The sequence below is a fragment of the Aethalodelphis obliquidens genome, unplaced genomic scaffold (genome assembly GCF_003676395.1).
Source record: "Aethalodelphis obliquidens isolate GAN/ISIS:26980383/991018 unplaced genomic scaffold, ASM367639v1 scaffold92, whole genome shotgun sequence".
NCBI classification, from domain to species: domain Eukaryota; kingdom Metazoa; phylum Chordata; class Mammalia; order Artiodactyla; family Delphinidae; genus Aethalodelphis; species Aethalodelphis obliquidens.
Genome location: NW_020838036.1, coordinates 288,162 through 307,973, shown reverse-complemented (window position 1 = coordinate 307,973; position 19,812 = coordinate 288,162). Strand labels below are relative to the sequence as shown.

General features: G+C 38.3%; 1 protein-coding gene across 1 annotated transcript; it reads left to right on the top strand.

Annotated features, from left to right (window-relative positions):
* Window positions 1–16,370: 16,370 nt before the first annotated feature.
* On the top strand, window positions 16,371–19,407 carry LOC113614236 (nucleosome assembly protein 1-like 2). Its single transcript, XM_027095623.1, has one exon. The coding sequence runs from the start codon at window positions 17,206–17,208 to the stop codon at window positions 18,592–18,594; it is 1,389 nt and encodes a 462-aa protein (XP_026951424.1). The 5' UTR covers window positions 16,371–17,205; the 3' UTR covers window positions 18,595–19,407.
* Window positions 19,408–19,812: the final 405 nt, after the last annotated feature.

The window sequence follows — 19,812 nt, the reverse complement described above, 5'->3', positions numbered from 1 at the left end:
TCATATCACAGTTATGCTGGTTTTCTAAAACAAGCTGGGAACTGTTTGATATTACATATTCTCTGAAAGATTTTGTATAAAGTTATTAAATAAAGATCTTCTTTAAATATTTGGAAGAATTAACTAGTTAAGCCATCTGTATTTGAAATAATTTTTATGAGATAAAGTACAAAAAAGAATTCAATTTCTTCAAAGAATGTTCAGATTACTATTTTTTCTTTTGTTATTTTTTCCAATAATACCATCCATTTAATCTTAGATATATATATATATATAGTTTCATACAGCTATTCATAATATTTTATTTTCAATAAGAGTAGACTCATAAGGTATTCATTTTTTCATATGTGATTTTGGTAATGTGTATCTACTTTTTCTTTCATCTATCTCTTCAATAAACAAAATTGGCTTTGTTTATTGTCTCTATTATGGGTCTGTTTCTATTTTATTTATTTCTTTTATTATTCTTTTATTCTAAATGTTTGGGTTTGTTTTGTTATTTTTCTCCCCCTAGCTTCTGAGATGAAAGTTTATGTGACAGGCAGAAAAATGTCCCCATTAAAGATGTCCAAATCCTAATTCCGGGATCCTGTGAGTATGTTGTCTTACATGGCAAAAGATACTTTGCAAAAATTATTAAGTTAAAGATCTTGAGACGGTAATGTTAAGTTACATTATCCAGATGAGCCCCATGTAATCATAAAAGCACTTTTAAGATGGAGGAAGAGGGCCAGAGTCAGAAAAGATGAGAAAATAGAAGCAGAGATCAGAGTGATGCAATAGCTGGTTTTGAAGATAGAGGAAGGTGCCATAAGCTAAGGAATGCAGGCAGTATGTAGAAGATATAAGAGATAAGAAAACAAAGTCTCCGCTGAAGCACTCAGAAAGAATGCAATCCTGATGAGACCTTGACTTTGGCCCAGTGAAACCCATTTCAGATTTCTGATGACCAGAATAACAAACATAATTTTGTCTTGTTTTAGGTCACTAGTTTTGTGGTCACTTGCTATGATAGCAATGAAAAACTAATGTGATTTTAATACTATCAGTTTTATAGAAAGTAATATGTTTCTAAAAACTAAAACTAATGGTATATATTTTTAACAGAAAACTAATAATATTTTGGTACCTGGAAGAGAGGTCCTGCTGTAACAAATAATTACAAATGTAGAAGTGACTTTGGAATTAGAGTCTGGAAGACTTTTGAGAAGCATGTTTTAAAAAAAGTCTAGATTGCCTTGAATAGACTATTAGTAGAAATACAGATGTTAATGACTGCTAAAACTCAGAAAAAGTGGAGCATGGTAGAGAAAAGTATATCATCTTAGATATACCTGAATCATCATGAACAGACTGTTTCTAGAAATATGAACTTTAAGGCACTGCTGGTAAACACTCAGGTGGAGATGAGCAACATGTTATGGAAATTGGAGGCAAAGAATTTCATATTATATAGTGGCAGAAACTTATCTGAATTGTGTTCTGAAGTTATTCTTTTTGTAAAAAGAACTTGTAACTGATGATTTGGATTTTAGCTGGTGATATCTACAGGTAAAGTGATGAAGCTTCAGCATGATTCTTCTTGCTGCTTACAGTAAGTGCAAGAAAAAAGAAATATACTGAGGGAAAAACTGTTAATTAAAAGAACAAGATGAAGTTAGGAACCAATAACAGGAAGAAACCTGGAAAATTTACAAATATGTGGAAATAAACACTCTTACAAAGCAATAGCCAGGAAAGAAATCAAAAGGGAAATTAGGGCTTCCCTGGTGGTGCAGTGGTTGGGAGTCCACCTGCCGATGCAGGGGACATGGGTTCATGCCCCAGTCAGGGAGGATCCCACATGCCACAGAGTAGCTGGGCCCATGAGCCATGGCCGCTGAGCCTGCACGTCCGGAGCCTGTGCTCCGCAATGGGAGAGGCCACAACAGTGAGAGGCCCACGTAAAAAAAAAAAAAAAAAAGGGGGGGGGGGAATTAGAAAACACAGTGACAAATGATTATAAGAACACAGCATATCAAAATTATGAGATGCAGCAAAAGCAGCTCTAAGAGGGAAACATATAGCTGTACATGCTTAAATTTAAAAAGAAGAATGATTTCAAATAAATAACCTAAGTTTTCTCCTCAAGGAGCTAGAAAAAGAAGAACAAACAAAATCTAAAACTAGAAGAAGAAAGGAGCAGAGCTAAACAAAATAAAGAATATGAAAACAGAGAAAATCAAAGAAAGCAAAAGTTGATTCTTTGAAAATATCAATAATACTGACAAACTTTAAGCTAGACTGACAAAGAACAAAAGGAAGAAGATGCAAATAACTAAAATCAGAAGTAAAAATGGGAAGGGATGATTCAAGATGGTGTTGATGAAAATATTCAAAAAACAATCTATAATAGGAATATAAAAGAGTTTTATTTGAGCCAAACTGAGGATTACATCCCAGAAGACAGGGTCTCAGATAACTCTGAGGAACTGCTCTGGAGGAACATGGTTTTAGGCACAGTTTTATATCTTGTCAGAACAAAGAACATTAAACAAGTCAAGAATACATTCCTTCAAGTTTTTTTTAAAAAAACACAAACCCACAACAGATCCGCACCTACACAATGAGTCAGCATGGCCTTGGCACCTGGGAAGGGAGTCTTATCATTGAAAGGGTACCAGCATTGGCATCCCAGGAAGGGAAACATTTAATCTTTATTTTTAACATGGACATTCTTTACTTCTGGTCAATGCCCCCTTTTCTTTAATAATTAAAGCAGATGTACAATGTATGTTTGATAGGCCACACACAGGCTGTTTTAGTTAGCATAAAATTCAAGTTAACTCATATATAAGCCAAAACAACTTGCCCATACCTCAGTATGTGAAAAAATTTGTATCAGTGATGAAGTAGGAAGATCCTGAACTTGTCTCCTACCATGGACACAGTGAATCTACAGCTACATATGGAAAAATTTTCTCTGGAAAAGACCTAAAAACTAGCTGAGTAACTCCTTCACTTCAGACAAATGAGAAAAAAAAGCCACATTAAAGTGGATAAGAGAGGCTGAGACACAGTCTCACCATAAACTCCACCCCTGGTGTGGTGACCCATTATTGGGAGGAAACTAACAGATCCAGAGCTTCTCCCTGAGACACAGAAAGCTTGTACCCACATCAGGCACCTCAAATTTTAAAACCTGCACCTGAGAAATAAGCCCTCAAAACATCTAGCTTTGAAATCCAATGGAGCTCATGTTCATGAGATATAAAGGGCTTTAGCAAGCTGAGAAATGACTCTTAAAGGCTTATGAGTGGACTCACCCCAGGACCCAGCACAAAAGCAGCCACTTGAAAAGTGCCCAGACTTTATGTGAAAGAGATTCATTTGCTTATCATAAAGCATTGGCTGAAGGCCAGGCGCCTACTGGGATACTTTCCAGGAACAGAGGCTTGTATGTGCCATTTTCATGCTCTCCCTCTGCCTTCCTAAAGTCAGTGGGCACCATCTTTTCTTTTCTTTCTTTCTTTTTTTTTAATTTTTACTTTAGACCATCTTTGTTGTTGTTGTTCTCAGCAGGCACCATCTTTGTGCTCTCCCTCTATTGCACTTCAGAGCACCTGTAGCTCCCTGATGGGAGTTTTACACACATCTGGTACCCTGATTTTTACTGTTGGTGTCCAGGGAACACCACTTGATTGCAAGTCTTTAGAGGACAGGGAAGTTTGTGTTTCTGTTTCCCCTGGGAAACAGGAAAGAATCTAGATTTTGTGGAACATAAAGCTTATATAATCTGGGATGAGGGAACTCTTTGAGAAAAATTCTATAAATTTATCATAACCAGACAGAGCTTTAGAAGGGACCTGTGCAAGTGAAGCGTCCTGAAGTTTGAGTTTGTGGTAAATCCTCCCATCATTATTAATCCATTCCAGACTTGTCCTTCCTTTCCATTGATTTCTCATTATAAATTTACTGGAGGACAAAATGTAACAGAGCTTTGGCTATTGTTATTCGATACCCTATTTTCACCAACTATGAGGCAGTCAATTGTGTAAAGAAGCAGCTGTGAACTTGGTAGAAACTCTGAGATAAAATTCTTATCAATGTACACCTGTCTCTGAACAAAATTGGCACTAGATGAGATTGTCACTAGATGGCACTAGTGTGTGTGTGTGTGTGTGTGTGTGTGTGTGTGTGTATATATATATATTTCCAGCCTTAAAAAGGAATGAAGTTTTGATACATACTACAACGTGCATGAAACTTGAACTCATTATGCTAAGTGAAATAAGCCACATACAAAAGGACAAATATTGTGTGGTTCCACTTATACGAGGTAACTTAAAATAGACAAATTCAAGGAGACACAAAGTGTAATAGAGGTTATCAGAAGCTGGGGGAAATGAGGAATGGAGAGTTAAACCTAAGGGGTACAGAGTTTCAGTTTGGGATGATTAGGTTCTGGAAATGAATATTGACGATGGTTGTACAACATTGTGAATGTACTTAATGCAACTGAATTGTACACTTATAAAATGGTTAAAATTGTAAATTTTATGTTATATATATTTTAGCACAATAAAAATTCAATTACAGTAACTTTTACAATAAATTAGTCATAAAAGAATATATAGGGTTACATTTAACAAAGGAAATACAAGATTTGTTTACTGAAGATTACAAAACATTGCTGAGAGTAATTAGAGAAGTCAAATAAATGGAGAGAATTTCCCTGTTCATGGATTGGAAGACTCAGTCTTGTTAAGATACCCAATTCTTCCCAAATTGATCTATAGATTCAAGGCAATCCCTATCAGAATTCCAGGCTTTTTTTTTTTATAAATTAACAAGCTGATACTAAAATTTATATGGAAATGCAAAAGACTCAGAATAGCCAAAACTCTTTTGGAAAAAGAAGAAAAACAATGGAAGACTTTCACTTCCGAATAAAGAAATTAATATAATGCTACATAATCAAGACTGTGGTACTGGCATAAGGATAGACATATAGATTGATGAAACTGAATTGAAAATCCAGAAACAAATCCTTATATTCATGGTTGTGGTGAATTTGAGGATTTGGGGACTGATCAAGGAAAAGACAAGGAGACAGGGTGATGGTAGTATTGTACAACAAGCTTTATTGAGTGGTGTCGGGACCAGGGTTGCGTGAAAGGTTAAGTTTCTTACAGCAGAAGACCTTATACAGACTTTTCAATGGGCCATAACCCAGAGGGTGAAGAGGGTAAGGGAATTCCTGGGAGAGAGGTAAATCAAAGAGGGGGCTTAAGTGTCTAGGCGCTGTCCTTCAGCAGAAAGGTGGGCAGTCTTTGGATCAGAGAGCTCCAAAGGGCAGCAGTTTAGAATCTTTTATAGCTACAGAGTTTATCTCTAGCTAGCAGATGTTGGGTGCAGTTTTGTAGGGTAACAGGCAAGCTCTAAATGACCAAAAATATGCTTATTTAGGTATAATTAAAGCAGTTATATGTGTGAGAATTTGAGTTTGGTTCTGAAGGGCTTTGAGCTAAGGGTCCTAGCCTGCTATGATGAATAAACAATGTAGGGGCTGATATACAGGGGTCATCTTTGGTCCATTTATATAACAATGGTCAACTGATTTGTGATAAAAGTACCAAGGCAATTTATTGAGGAAAAGATAGCTTTTTAAACAAATGGTGGTGGAACAAATAGATATCCATATGCAGAAAGCTAAACCAGGGCCCTTGAACTCACACCATCTGCAAAAATTAACTCAAAATGGATCACAGACCTAAATACAAGAGCTAAAACTATAAAACCTTTAGAAGAAAATATAGGAGAAAATCTAGGACCTTGAGTTAGGCAGAGATTTCTTTAGTTATGACACCAAAACACAGTCCATTAAAAAATGACAAATTGGATCTCATCAAAATTCAAAACTCTTGCTCTTCAAAAACACCATCTTAAGTAGGTGTAAAAGTATGTGCAGCATACTGGTGGAAAATATTGCAAAACACATATCAGATAAAGGACTTGTATGGAGAAAATGCATAGAACTCTTATACCTCAATAATAAAAAGATAATCATACCAATAAAAATGGGTAAAAGATTTGAAGATGTTATATCAAAATATATGTGAATGGCTAATATGCACATGAAAAAATAATCATTAGAGAAATGCAAATTAAACCACAACAGGATACCTTTTCATACTCACCACAATGGCTAAAATAAAAAAAAAGACTTGCACACAAATGTTCATGGTAGCATAATTCATAGCAGTCAAAGTTGGAAACAGCCTATATGTCTATCAGTTGGTGAAAAAGTAAACATAGTGTGGTATATCCATGCACTTAATTCCTATTAAGCAATAAAAAGGAAACAACTATGGATACATGCTATGACATGAATCTCAAAATCTTTATTCTCAGGGTAAGAAGCCAGACACACAAGACTACATATTGTATGATTCCACTTATATGAAATATTCAGAAAGATAAAGCTATAAAGACAGAAAGTGTATTAACATTGCCTATAATGGAAGTAGGAAGTATAATGGAAATTAACAGTAAATGTTCATGAACTATCATATTGGGATGATAAACATGTTCTGAAATTGATCCATGGTGGTGGTTGTACAACTTGGTAAGTTTAAGATCATTGAATTATGCACTTGAAAAGGGTGCATTACATGATATACAAAATATGACCCAATGAGGTTATTTTAAAAATAAAGCTTGAGACTTCCGGGAAGATGGCAGAAGAGTAAGACGCGGAGATCACCTTCCTCTCCACAGATACACCAGAAATACATCTACGCGTGGAACAACTCCAATAGAACACCTACTGAACGCTGGCAGAAGACCTCAGACCTCCCAAAAGGCAAGGAACCCCCCACGTACCTGGTTAGGGCAAAAGAAAAAACTAAACAGAGACAAAAGGATAGGGACGGGTCCTGCACCAGCGGGAGAGAGCTGTGAAGGAGGAAAAGTGTCCACACACTAGGAAGCCCCTTCGCGGGTGGAGACTTCAGGAGGCGGAGTGGGGGAGCTTGGGAGCCGCGGAGGAGAGCACAGCAACAGGGGTGCGGAGGGCAAAGCGGACAGATTCCAGCGCAGAGGATCGGGCCGACCGGCACTCACCAGCCGAGAGGCTTGTCTGCTCGCCCGCCGGGGCGGGCGGGACTGGGAGCTGAGGCTCCGGCTTTTGTCGGAGCGCCGGGAGAGGACTGAGGTTGGCGGCGTGAACACAGCCTGCAGGGCGTTGGTGCGCCGCGGCTGGCCGGGAGAGAGTCCGGGGAGGGGTCTGGACCTGCCGAAGAGGCAAGAGACTTTTACGTCCCTCTTTGTTTCCTGGTGCACGAGGAGAGGGGATTAAGAGCGCTGCTTGAGAGAGCTCCAGGGACGGGCGCGAGCCACGGCTGGGAGTGCGGAGCCCAGAGACGGACATGGGACGCTAGGGCCGCTGCTGCCGCCGCCAGGAGGCCTGTGTGCGAGCACAGGTCACTAGCCACACGCCCTTCTGGGGAGCCTGTGCAGTCCGCCACTGCCAGGGTCCTGGGATCCAGGGACGGCTCCCTGGGAGAGCGCACGGCGCGCCTCAGGCTGCAGCATCACGCCGGCCTCTGCCGCTGCAGGCCCGCCCCGCACTCCGTGACCCTCCCTACCCCCCGGCCTGGGTGAGCCAGAGCCTCCGAATCAGCGGCTCCTTTAACCTCGTCCTGTCTGAGCAAAGAACAGACGCCCTCCGGCGACCTACACGCACAGGCGGGGCCAAATCCAAAGCTGAGCCCCTGGGAACTGTCAGAACAAAGAAGAGAAAGGGAAATCTCTCCCAGCAGCCTCAGAAGCAGCGGATTAAAGCTCCACAATCAACTTGATATACCCTGCATCTGTGGAATACCTGAATAGACAACGAATCATCCCAAATTAAGGAGCCGTGTGGATGAAAGGCTCTTGGTGCTGCAGCCAGGACTCAGTGCTGTGCCTCTGAGGTGGGAGAGCCAACTTCAGGACACTGGTCCACAAGAGGCCTCCCAGCTGCACATAATATCAAACAGCAAAAATCTCCGAGAGATCTCCATCTCAACGCCAGCACCCAGCTTCACTCAACGACCAGCAAGCTACAGTGCTGGACATCCTATGCCAAACAACTAGCAAGACAGGAACACAACCCCACCCATTAGCAGAGAGGCTGCCCAAAATCATAGTAAGTCTACAGACACCCCAAAACACACCACCAGACGTGGACCTGCCCACCAGAAAGACAAGATCCAGCCTCATACACCAGAACACAGGCACTAGTACCCTCCACCAGGAAGCCTACACAACCCACTGAACCAACCTTAGCCACTGGGGACAGACACAAAAAACAACAGGAACTACGAACCTTCAGCCTGCAAAAAAGGAGACCCCAAACACAGTAAGATAAGCAAAATGAAAAGACAGAAAAACACACAGCAGATGAAGGAGCAAGATAAAAACCCACCAGACCTAACAAATGAAGAGGAAATAGGCAGTCTACCTGAAAAAGAATTCAGAATAATGATAGTAAGGTTGATCCGAAATCTTGGAGATAGAATGGACAATAGAATGGACAAATTGCAAGAATCAGTTAACAAGGACCTAGAAGAACTAAAGATGAAGCAAGCAACAATGAACAACACAATAAATGAAATTAAAAGTACTCTAGATGGGATCAATAGCAGAATAACTGAGGCAGAAGAACGGATAAGTGACCTGGAAGATAAAATAGTGGAAATAACTACTGCAGAGCAGAATAAAGAAAAAAGAATGAAAAGAACTGAGGACAGTCTCAGAGACCTCTGGGACAACATTAAACGCACCAACATTCGAATTATAGGGGTTCCAGAAGAAGAAGAGAAAAAGAAAGGGACTGAGAAAATATTTGAAGAGATTATAGTTGAAAACTTCCCTAATATGGGAAAAGAAATCATTAATCAAGTCCAGGAAGCACAGAGAGTCCCATACAGGATAAATCCAAGGAGAAATACGCCAAGACACATATTAATCAAATTGTCAAAAATTAAATACAAAGAAAACATATTAAAAGCAGCAAGGGAAAAACAACAAATAACACACAAGGGAATCCCCATAAGGTTAACAGCTGATCTTTCAGCAGAAACTCTGCAAGCCAGAAGGGAGTGGCAGGAGATATTGAAAGTGTTGAAGGAGAAAAACCTGCAACCAAGATTACTCTACCCAGCAAGGATCTCATTCAGATTTGATGGAGAAATTAAAACCTTTACAGACAAGCAAAAGCTGAGAGAGTTCAGCACCACCAAACCAGCTCTACAACAACTGCTAAAGGAACTTCTCTAGGCAAGAAACACAAAAGAAGGAAAGGACCTACAATAACGAACCCAAAACAATTAAGAAAATGGGAATAGGAACACACATATCGATAATTACCTTAAATGTAAATGGACTAAATGCTCCCACCAAAAGACACAGATTGGCTGAATGGATACAAAAACAAGACCCATATATTTGCTGTCTACAAGAGACCCACTTCACACCTAGAGACACATACAGACTGAAAGTAAGGGGATGGAAAAAGGTATTTCATGCAAATGGAAACCAAAAGAAAGCTGGAGTAGCAATTCTCATATCAGACAAAATAGACTTTAAAACAAAGACTATTAGAAGAGACAAAGAAGGACACTACATAATGATCAAGGGATCGATCCAAGAGGAAGATATAACAATTGTAAATATTTATGCACCCAACATAGGTGCACCTCAATACATAAGGCAAATACTGACAACCATAAAAGGGGAAATCGACAGTAACACATTCATAGTAGGGGACTTTAACACCCCACTTTCACCCTTGGACAGATCATCCAAAATGAAAATAAATAAGGAAACACAAGCTTTAAATGATACATTAAACGAGATGGAGTTAATTGATATTTATAGGACATTCCATCCAAAAACAACAGAATACACATTTTTCTCAAGTGCTCATGGAACATTCTCCAGGATAGATCATATCTTGGGTCACAAATCAAGCCTTGGTAAATTTAAGAAAATTGAAATTGTATCAAGTATCTTTTCTGACCACAACGCCATGAGACTAGATATCAATTACAGGAAAAGATCTGTAAAAAATACAAACACATGGAGGCTAAACAATACACTACTTAATAATGAAGAGATCACTGAAGAAATCAAAGAGGAAATCAAAAAATACCTAGAAACAAATGACAATGGAGACACAACGACCCAAAACCTGTGGGATGCAGCAAAAGCAGTTCTAAGGGGGAAGTTTATAGCACTACAAGCCCACCTTAAGAAGCAGGAAACATCTCGAATAAACAACCTAACCTTGCACCTCAAGCAATTAGAGAAAGAAGAACAAAAAAACCCGAAAGCTAGCAGAAGGAAAGAAATCATAAAAATCAGATCAGAAATAAATGAAAAAGAAATGAAGGAAACAATAGCAAAGATCAATAAAACTAAAAGCTGGTTCTTTGAGAAGATAAACAAAATAGATAAACCACTAGCCAGACTCATCAAGAAAAAAAGGGAGAAGACTCAAATCAATAGAATTAGAAATGAAAAAGGAGAGGTAACAATGACACTGCAGAAATAAAAGAGATCATGAGAGATTACTACAAGCAACTCTATGCCAATAAAATGGACAATCTGGAAGAAATGGACAAATTCTTAGAAATGCACAACCTGCCAAGACTGAATCAGGAAGAAATAGAAAATATGAACAGACCAATCACAAGCACTGAAATTGAAACTGTGATTAAAAATCTTCCAACAAAGAAAAGCCCAGGACCAGATGGCTTCACAGGCGAATTCTATCAAACACTTAGAGAAGAGCTAACACCTATCCTTCTCAAACTCTTCCAAAATATAGCAGAGGGAGGAACACTCCCAAACTCCTTCTACGAGGCCACCATCACCTTGATACCAAAACCAGACAAGGATGTCACAAAGAAAGAAAACTACAGGCCAATATCACTGATGAACATAGATGCAAAAATCCTCAACAAAATACTAGCAAACAGAATCCAACAGCACATTAAAAGGATCATACACCATGATCAAGTGGGGTTTATTCCAGGAATGCAAGGATTCTTCAATATACGCAAATCAGTCAACGTGATACACCATATTAACAAATTGAAGGAGAAAAACCATATGATCATCTCAATAGATGCAGAGAAAGCTTTTGACAAAATTCAACACCCATTTATGATAAAAACCCTGCAGAAAGTAGGCATAGAGGGAACTTTCCTCAACATAATAAAGGCCATATATGACAAGCCCACAGCAAACATCATCCTCAATGGCAAAAAACTGAAAGCATTTCCACTAAGATCAGGAACAAGACAAGGTTGCCCACTCTCACCACTCTTATTCAACATAGTTTTGGAAGTTTTAGCCACAGCAATCAGAGAAGAAAAGGAAATAAAAGGAATCCAAATTGGAAAAGAAGAAGTAAAGCTGTCACTGTTTGCAGATGACATGATCCTATACATAGAGAACCCTAAAGATGCTACCAGAAAACTACTAGAGCTAATCAATGAATTTGGTAAAGTGGCAGGATACAAAATTAATGCACAGAAATCTCTGGCATTCCTATATACTAATGATGAAAAATCTGAAAGTAAAATCAAGAAAACACTCCCATTTACCATTGCAACAAAAAGAATAAAATATCTAGGCATAAACCTACCTAAGGAGACAAAAGATCTGTATGCAGAAAATTATAAGACACTGATGAAAGAAATTAAAGATGATACAAATAGATGGAGAGATATACCATGTTCTTGGATTGGAAGAATCAACATTGTGAAAATGACTCTACTACCGAAAGCAATCTATAGATTCAATGCAATCCCTATCAAACTACCACTGGCATTTTTCGCAGAACTAGAACAAAAAATTTTGCAATTTGTATGGAAACACAAAAGACCCCGAATAGCCAAAGCAATCTTGAGAACGAAAGAAGGAACTGGAGGAATCAGGCTCCCAGACTTCAGACTATACTACAAAGCTACAGTTATCAAAACGGTATGGTACTGGCACAAAAACAGAAAGATAGATCAATGGAACAGGATAGAAAGCCCAGAGATAAACCCACGCACATATGGTCACCTTATCTTTGACAAAGGAGGCAGAAATGTACCGTGGAGAAAGGACAGCCTATTCAATAAGTGGTGCTGGGAAAACTGGACAGCTACATGTAAAAGTATGAAGTTAGATCACTCCCTAACACCATACACAAAAATAAGCTCAAAATGGATTAAAGACCTAAATGTAAGGCCAGAAACTATCAAACTCTTAGAGGAAAACATAGGCAGAACACTCTATGACATAAATCACAGCAAGATTCTTTCTGACCCACCTCCTAGAGTAATGGAAATAAAAACAAGAGTAAACAAATGGGACCTAATGAAACTTAAAAGCTTTTGCGCAGCAAAGGAAACCATAAAGAAGACCAAAAGACAACCCTCAGAATGGGAGAAAATATTTGCAAATGAAGCAACTGACAAAGGATTGATCTCCAAAATTTATAAGCAGCTCATGCAGCTTAATAACAAAAAAACAAACAACCCAATCCAAAAATGGGCAGAAGACCTAAATAGACATTTCTCCAAAGATATACAGAGTGCCAACAAACACATGAGAGAATGCTCAACATCACTAATCATGAGAGAAATGCAAATCAAAACTACAATGAGATATCATCTCACACCAGTCAGAATGGCTATCATCAAAAAATCTAGAAACAATAAATGCTGGAGAGGGTGTGGAGAAAAGGGAACCCTCTTACACTGTTGGTGGGAATGTAAATTGATACAGCCACTGTGGAGAACAGTATGGAGGTTCCTTAAAAAGCTACAAATAGAACTACCATATGACCCAGCAATCCCACTACTGGGCATATACCCTGAGAAAACCATAATTCAAAAAGAGTCATGTACCAAAATGTTCATTGCAGCTCTATTTACAATAGCCCAGAGATGGAAACAACCTAAGTGTCCATCATCGGATGAATGGATAAAGAAGATGTGGCACATATATACAGTGGAATATTACTCAGCCATAAAAAGAGACGAAATTGAGCTATTTGTAATGAGGTGGATAGACCTAGAGTCTGTCATACAGAGTGAAGTAAGTCAGAAGGAGAGAGACAAATACCGTATGCTAACACATATATATGGAATTTAAAAAAAAAATGTCATGAAAAACCTAGGGGTGAAACAGGAATAAAGACACAGACTTACTAGAGAATGGACTTGAGGCTATGGGGAGGGGGAAGTGTAAACGGTTACAAAGCGATAAAGAGGCATGGACATATATACACTACCAAACGTAAGGTAGATAGCTAGTGGGAAGCAGCCGCATAGCACAGGGAGATCAGCTCGGTGCTTTGTGACCGCCTGGAGGGGTGGGATACGGAGGGTGGGAGGGAGGGAGACGCAAGCGGGAAGAGATATGGGAATATATGTATATATATAACTGATTCATTTTGTTGTGAAGCTGAAACTAACATACCATTGTAAAGCAATTATACTCCAATAAAGATGTTAAAAAAAAATAAATAAAGCTGACATGAACATTTTTAATACTAATTTGTTTGTAGCAATATCTGAGAGTTCCAGTTTCTCTACATACTTGTCAAAGTTTGGAATACTCAGTTTTTTAAAAATTATAGGCATTTCAATTCTCTTTATGTAGTAATCATTTATTTTGTATATATATGTGTGTTATACATATTTTACTTATTTTTGCTTAGTGCTCATTTTACTTATTGTTTATGTTTTTGTTTGTTGGTTTGTTGTTTTCAGCATTTTATGGTAAAATATACATAACATAAAATTTACTATTTTAACCATTTTTAGTTATACAGTTCAGTGGCATTAAGTACATTCACATTACTGTGCAACTATCATCACCATCCAGAATGTTTTCATTTTTCTGAACTAAAACTCTGTACCCATTAAATAAAAATGCCCATTTTCACCTGCCCCTAGGCTCTGGCAACCACCATTCTACCTTCTGTCTCTATGAATTTGTCTAGTCTATGTACCTCATATAAGTGGAATTATACAGTATTTGTCTTTTTGTGTCTGGATCATTTCATTTAGCATAATGTCTTCCAGGTTAATAATCCATGTTGTAGCATGTGTCAGAGTTTCATTCTTTTCAAAGGCTGAATAATATTCCATTGTATAAAAATACTACATTTTGTTTATTCCTCTGTCAAGGGACATATAAATTGTTTCTAACTTTTGGCTATTGTGAAAAATGCTGCTACGAACATTGGTGGAAAAATATCTGAGACCCTGCTTTCAATTCTTTTGGGTATATACCCAGCAGTGGAATTGCTGGATCATATGGTAGTTCTGTTTATTTTTTTTTTTGAGGATCCGACATACTGCATTCCACAGCTGCTGCACCATTTTATCTTCCTCAGCAATACACAAAGTTTCCAATTTCTCCAAATCTTTGCTGACACGTTATTTTTTGTTTTCATTATTTTATTATTTTCATAATAGCTAGCCTATTGGATGTGAGGTAGTATCTTATTGTTTTTTCAATTTGCATTTCCCTAATTAATGATGTTGAGCATTTTTTCATGTGTCATTTGTATCTCTTCTTTGTAGAAATGTCTATTGAAGACTCTTGCCAATTTTTTTTTTTTTTTTTGCAGTACGTGGGCCTCTCACTCCTGTGGCCTCTCCCGCTGCGGAGCACAGGCTCCGGACATGCAGGCTCAGCAGCCATGGCTCACGGGCCCAGCCGCTCCACGGCATGTGGGATCTTCCCAGACCGGGGCACGAACCCGTGTCCCCTGCATCGGCAGGCGGACTCTCAACCACTGCGCCACCAGGGAAGCCCTCTTGCCAATTTTTTAATTGAGTTCTTTGGGTTTTTGTTGTTGTTGAGTTGTAGGAGTCCTTAATATATTCTCTATGTTAATCCTCTATCAGATATATGACTTGTAAGTATTTTCTCCCATTCCCTGGGTTGCCTTTTAACTCTTTTGATAGTATCCTTTGATACACAAATGTTTCTAATTTGAAGTCCAATTTATCTATTTTTTTTCTTTCATTGTCTATGCTTTTGGTTTCATATACTTTTGTTTCATGTAATGAAATCACACCATTCCCTTTGTGGTTTCTGTGGCTGCATGTATGACTATGAAGGACTCTTCAATCTTAAAATTAGATGAACATACTTTCTCTTTGCCTTTAATAGTTTAGTTTACATAGTATATTTAAATAAGTGGATTTTCTTCTAAAATTACATTTTTAGAAACTAAGAACATTGGAATATGTTAATGAGAGGAAAAATTTATGAGTCTATCCCAGTTTTACTTTAAAAAAACCTCTAGCCTAAACACAACACTTTAATATAAACAGGTCAGAAAGAAAAGGACCGAAATGTTCACATTAGTTCTCTCAGGGTTGTGAGATTAGTAGTGATTTCAGCTATGCTCTAAAAATTTCCTTATTTTCCAAAATTTAAAAAATAAGCATATACTGTATTTATTATCAGAAAACTACAAGGAATGTTGCTACTACAGAACCAGAAAAAGAAAACCGGAAATGCAGGACTCTTAACTATAGAACTACCCAGATTGATACATGAGCCTGAAAATTGAATTTTGTAAATAATGTAATGATAAACAGTACAGAGAGATTAAGTAAAAAGAAAAATTTACCTACATACTGAAAGAATCTGTAAAGAAATACAACAACATGTAAACAGTGTTTATCTCTGTGATAGTAGCACGATAGAAATTAGTGTTCAAATCTGGAAAAGACAGTCAAACATTTTTAATTGTTCAATTAATAAATAATCAGCATTAGAAATATGGACAAAGTAAACATCACCAATGATTCCTACCCAAAGGAAAATTTTAAATGATTGCATAGTATTCCATCCTATGAACACTCTAACATATATCTAACCATGTCTTTAATGCTGAGATTTAGATTATTTTCGATAACATTTGTCAAGCAAATGTTAAGATTTAAATATATATATATATTAATTTACATTTGAGCATTTCTTTTAAAAATTCCCAATGGCTTTAAACCCAGCATCAAGAAAGAGGAAGAGGCAAGTCAGTATTAGGACTGGGTTACTGACTATAAGCTAGACAACTGGTTTATAGTCTTGTGTGTTCACTTGCTATATAGTGGGATACAGCATTTTGGCTCTTCATCACAGGCCCTCTTTAACCCAACCTCCATCTAACCATCTAAACTCCTTCCTGTCCCCACTCCCTACCCCAGGAAACGGTAAGGAGGATTTTCCAATCTCAAATTATTGCTCACTTATCATACAGCTTGTGGAAAGTACAGAAAACCAGAATATAAAATATTTAAATCACTGGCAGTTACACCACCCTGAGACCAGCATTTGCTAATTTTTTTTAGTGTTTTCCCTTCTAACCTCTTTTTATAAGTCCCCCCCACCCCCACCTCTCTCCTTCCCAGAGCCCAGGGCTAAAATCAAAGGGACAGATTTAGGATGGGTGAATGCCTTGTCTAACATTTTAGTTACTACTTTCTCTTAACTCTTTTGAAATTATAAAAATATAATACCAGTTGAAAACTGAAAGGATAAACTAATAAAACCTGGTTTCTAGAAAACTTGGGTGGTGGTGTGGGACGAGTGGGAGGTGGATGAATCAGCCATATTAGAGAACCTGGGAAAGTGAGCAGAGTTAGAAACTTGATAAATCTATTAATTTATTGGCTCATAGTTTGTCAATCACGTCAGCCCAGCAAATGAAATTAGAATAGAGTCGTGGGGGAGGGAGGGTGTGACGCAGCAAGCTATTTGCAACAAGAAAATCTAGCCGAGAGACAGCTGCGTAATCATATTGCGGCACCGTTTTTACTTGCAGCAGCTGCTGCTTGCGGAGGACATCAGCCCACTGCGGCTCTCTGCAGTCTCTGGCCTGCTCCTGCAGGACCGGTCACTGCGGCCATTGCTACTCTCTGCACCCCAGCCCGGCCACCGCTGCCTCTGTCCGGTTCTCACAGCCTCAGCACCGTCTTCATCCTGGCAGCAGCCTCGACAGTCGCTCCCGGCTCCCGTATCGCAGTCCGACCACTACCGCACGTTCCACCTCTGCCCCAGCCACCGCCGCTTCTGATATTCCGGTGAGTCTTTCCTTGCGGAGGTCAGGTCTCCTGATCTTGGCGGTAGCCACCTTAGGCGTGTGAGGTCCTTTGAAAAATGGCCAAGTCAGCCGACCACAAGGAACTGTTAGAATCCAGTCAAGAAGAGACTGGTGATAAGGTAATGATGGAGGGGCCCAGGGAACAGCCGGAGCGCGGTGAAGATGCCGCCGCTGGGCCTGGAGATGATGGGGAGCGCGGTGAAGAAGCCGCCGCGGGGCCTGGGGAAGAAGGGGGAAAAGGTGAAGAGGCTGCTGCTGAGTCCGGGGATGGCGGGGAAAAAGGTGAAGATGCTGATGAGGACTCAGACCCAGACCGTCCAAAAGGACTTATCGGTTATCTTTTAGATACAGACTTTGTTGAAAGTCTACCTGTGAAAATTAAATACCGTGTGTTAGCCCTCAAAAAGCTTCAAACTAGAGTGGCCAATCTAGAATCCAAATTCCTAAGGGAATTTCATGGTATTGAAAGAAAGTTTGCTGAAATGTATCAACCTTTATTGGAAAAAAGACGTCAGATAATCAATGCAATCTATGAACCTACAAAAGAGGAATGTGAATATAAATCAGACTCTGAGGGCTATGATGATGAGATGTATGATGAGGAAGAGATGTGTGGTATTGAGGAGGGTGTGCTACATGACTACCTAGATGAGGATGACGGTTGTGAAGAAGATTATTATGATTATGCTATTGAAGAGGATGATGATGATGATGACGACGACAATGATGACGACGACACCGAGGCAGCTGGAGATGAGAATAAAGAAGAGGATCCTAAAGGAATTCCTGATTTTTGGCTGACTGTCTTAAAAAACGTTGACATACTCACTCCTTTGATTAAGAAATATGATGAGCCTATTCTGAAGCTCCTGACAGATATTAAAGTGAAGCTTTCAGATCCTGGTGAACCTCTCAGTTTCACGCTAGAATTTCACTTCAAACCAAATGAATATTTCAAAAATGAGCTGTTGACAAAGACCTATGTGCTGAAGTCAAGGCTAGCATATTATGATCCCCATCCCTATAGGGGAACCGCGATTGAGTATTGCATAGGCTGTAAAATAGATTGGAATGAAGGAAAGAATGTCACTTTGAAAACAGTCAAGAAAAAGCAGAAACACCGGATCTGGGGAACAATCCGAACTGTGACTGAAGATTTCCCCAAGGATTCATTCTTCAATTTCTTTACTCAAGGAATCAACTCAAAGGGAAAGGATGGAAATGATGATTTTCTACTTGGTCACAATTTACGTACTTACATAATCCCAAGATCAGTATTATTTTTCTCAGGTGATGCACTTGAATCTCAGCAGGAGGGGGTAGTTAGGGAAGTTAATGATGAAATTTATGACAAAATTATTTACGATAATTGGATGGCTGCAATTGAGGAAGTTAAAGCCTGTTGCAAAAATCTTGAAGCAATAGTAGAAGACATTGATCGCTAAAGCAGAGTGTACATGGCCCTGAAATTAATTGCCCTAGATCTAGTTACTCAAGTTATAAGAAGTTAATTACATCTTGTGTTCTTAATTTTTCTTGTAGTGTCAGTTAAAATGTATGTCTCAGAAATATGAGAAGTTCAAATACTAATTCATTTGACCTTGCATTTTAGTAGTAGAATATCTTCAAGAAAGTATTTACTGTGGTAAATGATTTAAGACATATTAATATAATGTGTAGTTTAATCCTTCTGAAGTCCTTTTGTCATGTAGGTATTAATCTGTAGCTGTGAATATTATCAGAAATGCTAAATGAGATCAATATTTATTCCAAAAGAAAATCTTGGGGAACCAACCCAAGGTTCTTTTCCTGTTGTTTGTTTCTTGCATTTGTGTTTTCTTAGGACTTTAGCTAGTGGGTTTAATTTTATTGTGCCTGCTTCAATTTGCAATAAAAATGCAATAGAATTTAAAACTTGAATGCTTAAGAAAAAGCCTGTATATAGTTAAGAATTTCAGGCAAAACCATATTTATTGTTAATAACAGCTTGTTCATAAGTTCTTGTATTTTATGTGACCATGATAAATAATGAAACTTATTCATATTGAGGTTATCAGTGAAGTGTTAATCACAGTATTCTCCAAAGATTGCCACATATTGCTCTGTGTAATTGTGTAAACTGTAATTACAGTGTATAATTTCTCTTTTCCTATAGTACTTAATCATTCATTGAAAGTGATCACTTTATCATTCTGAAAATATTTTTCATGTTCCTTCACCACAAAATAAAATGAATAAAAATTTCAGTGATTTATGTTATAAAAGTGATCTTTTTTTAATTGTAAAAGTAATATGTTTATTGGAGTACCGAAAACCATATACCCATTCTCCAAAGATAAGCATTGCTTATGTTTTGATTAATTTTCTACTCTTCTTTTTCTGTGTTTATATATGCCTGCAAATTTACTAAAACTCTGCTTAGAGGGGCAAAGAAAGTGTATCTTTTTTTATTGTTTACAACTGATCTAGTCTTAATCATGAGTCCACCTCCACCTCCCAGGGCTGCAGGGAAACAAAAATCTCAATTTTAATCAATCCAGTAAATTCATTGCCATTTAATAATTAAAACACTCCAAAAATAACAGGCTTATGTGTGTTAGTCTATATTTCAGATTTACCTACTCTTCCACAAGGTCATCTGGATGTATAGGGGCTTATATTGC

What these genes read in the sequence shown, in the direction of transcription:
- LOC113614236 (XM_027095623.1), top strand. Translation starts at nt 17,206, where the DNA reads ATGGCCAAGTCAGCCGACCACAAGGAACTGTTAGAATCCAGTCAAGAA.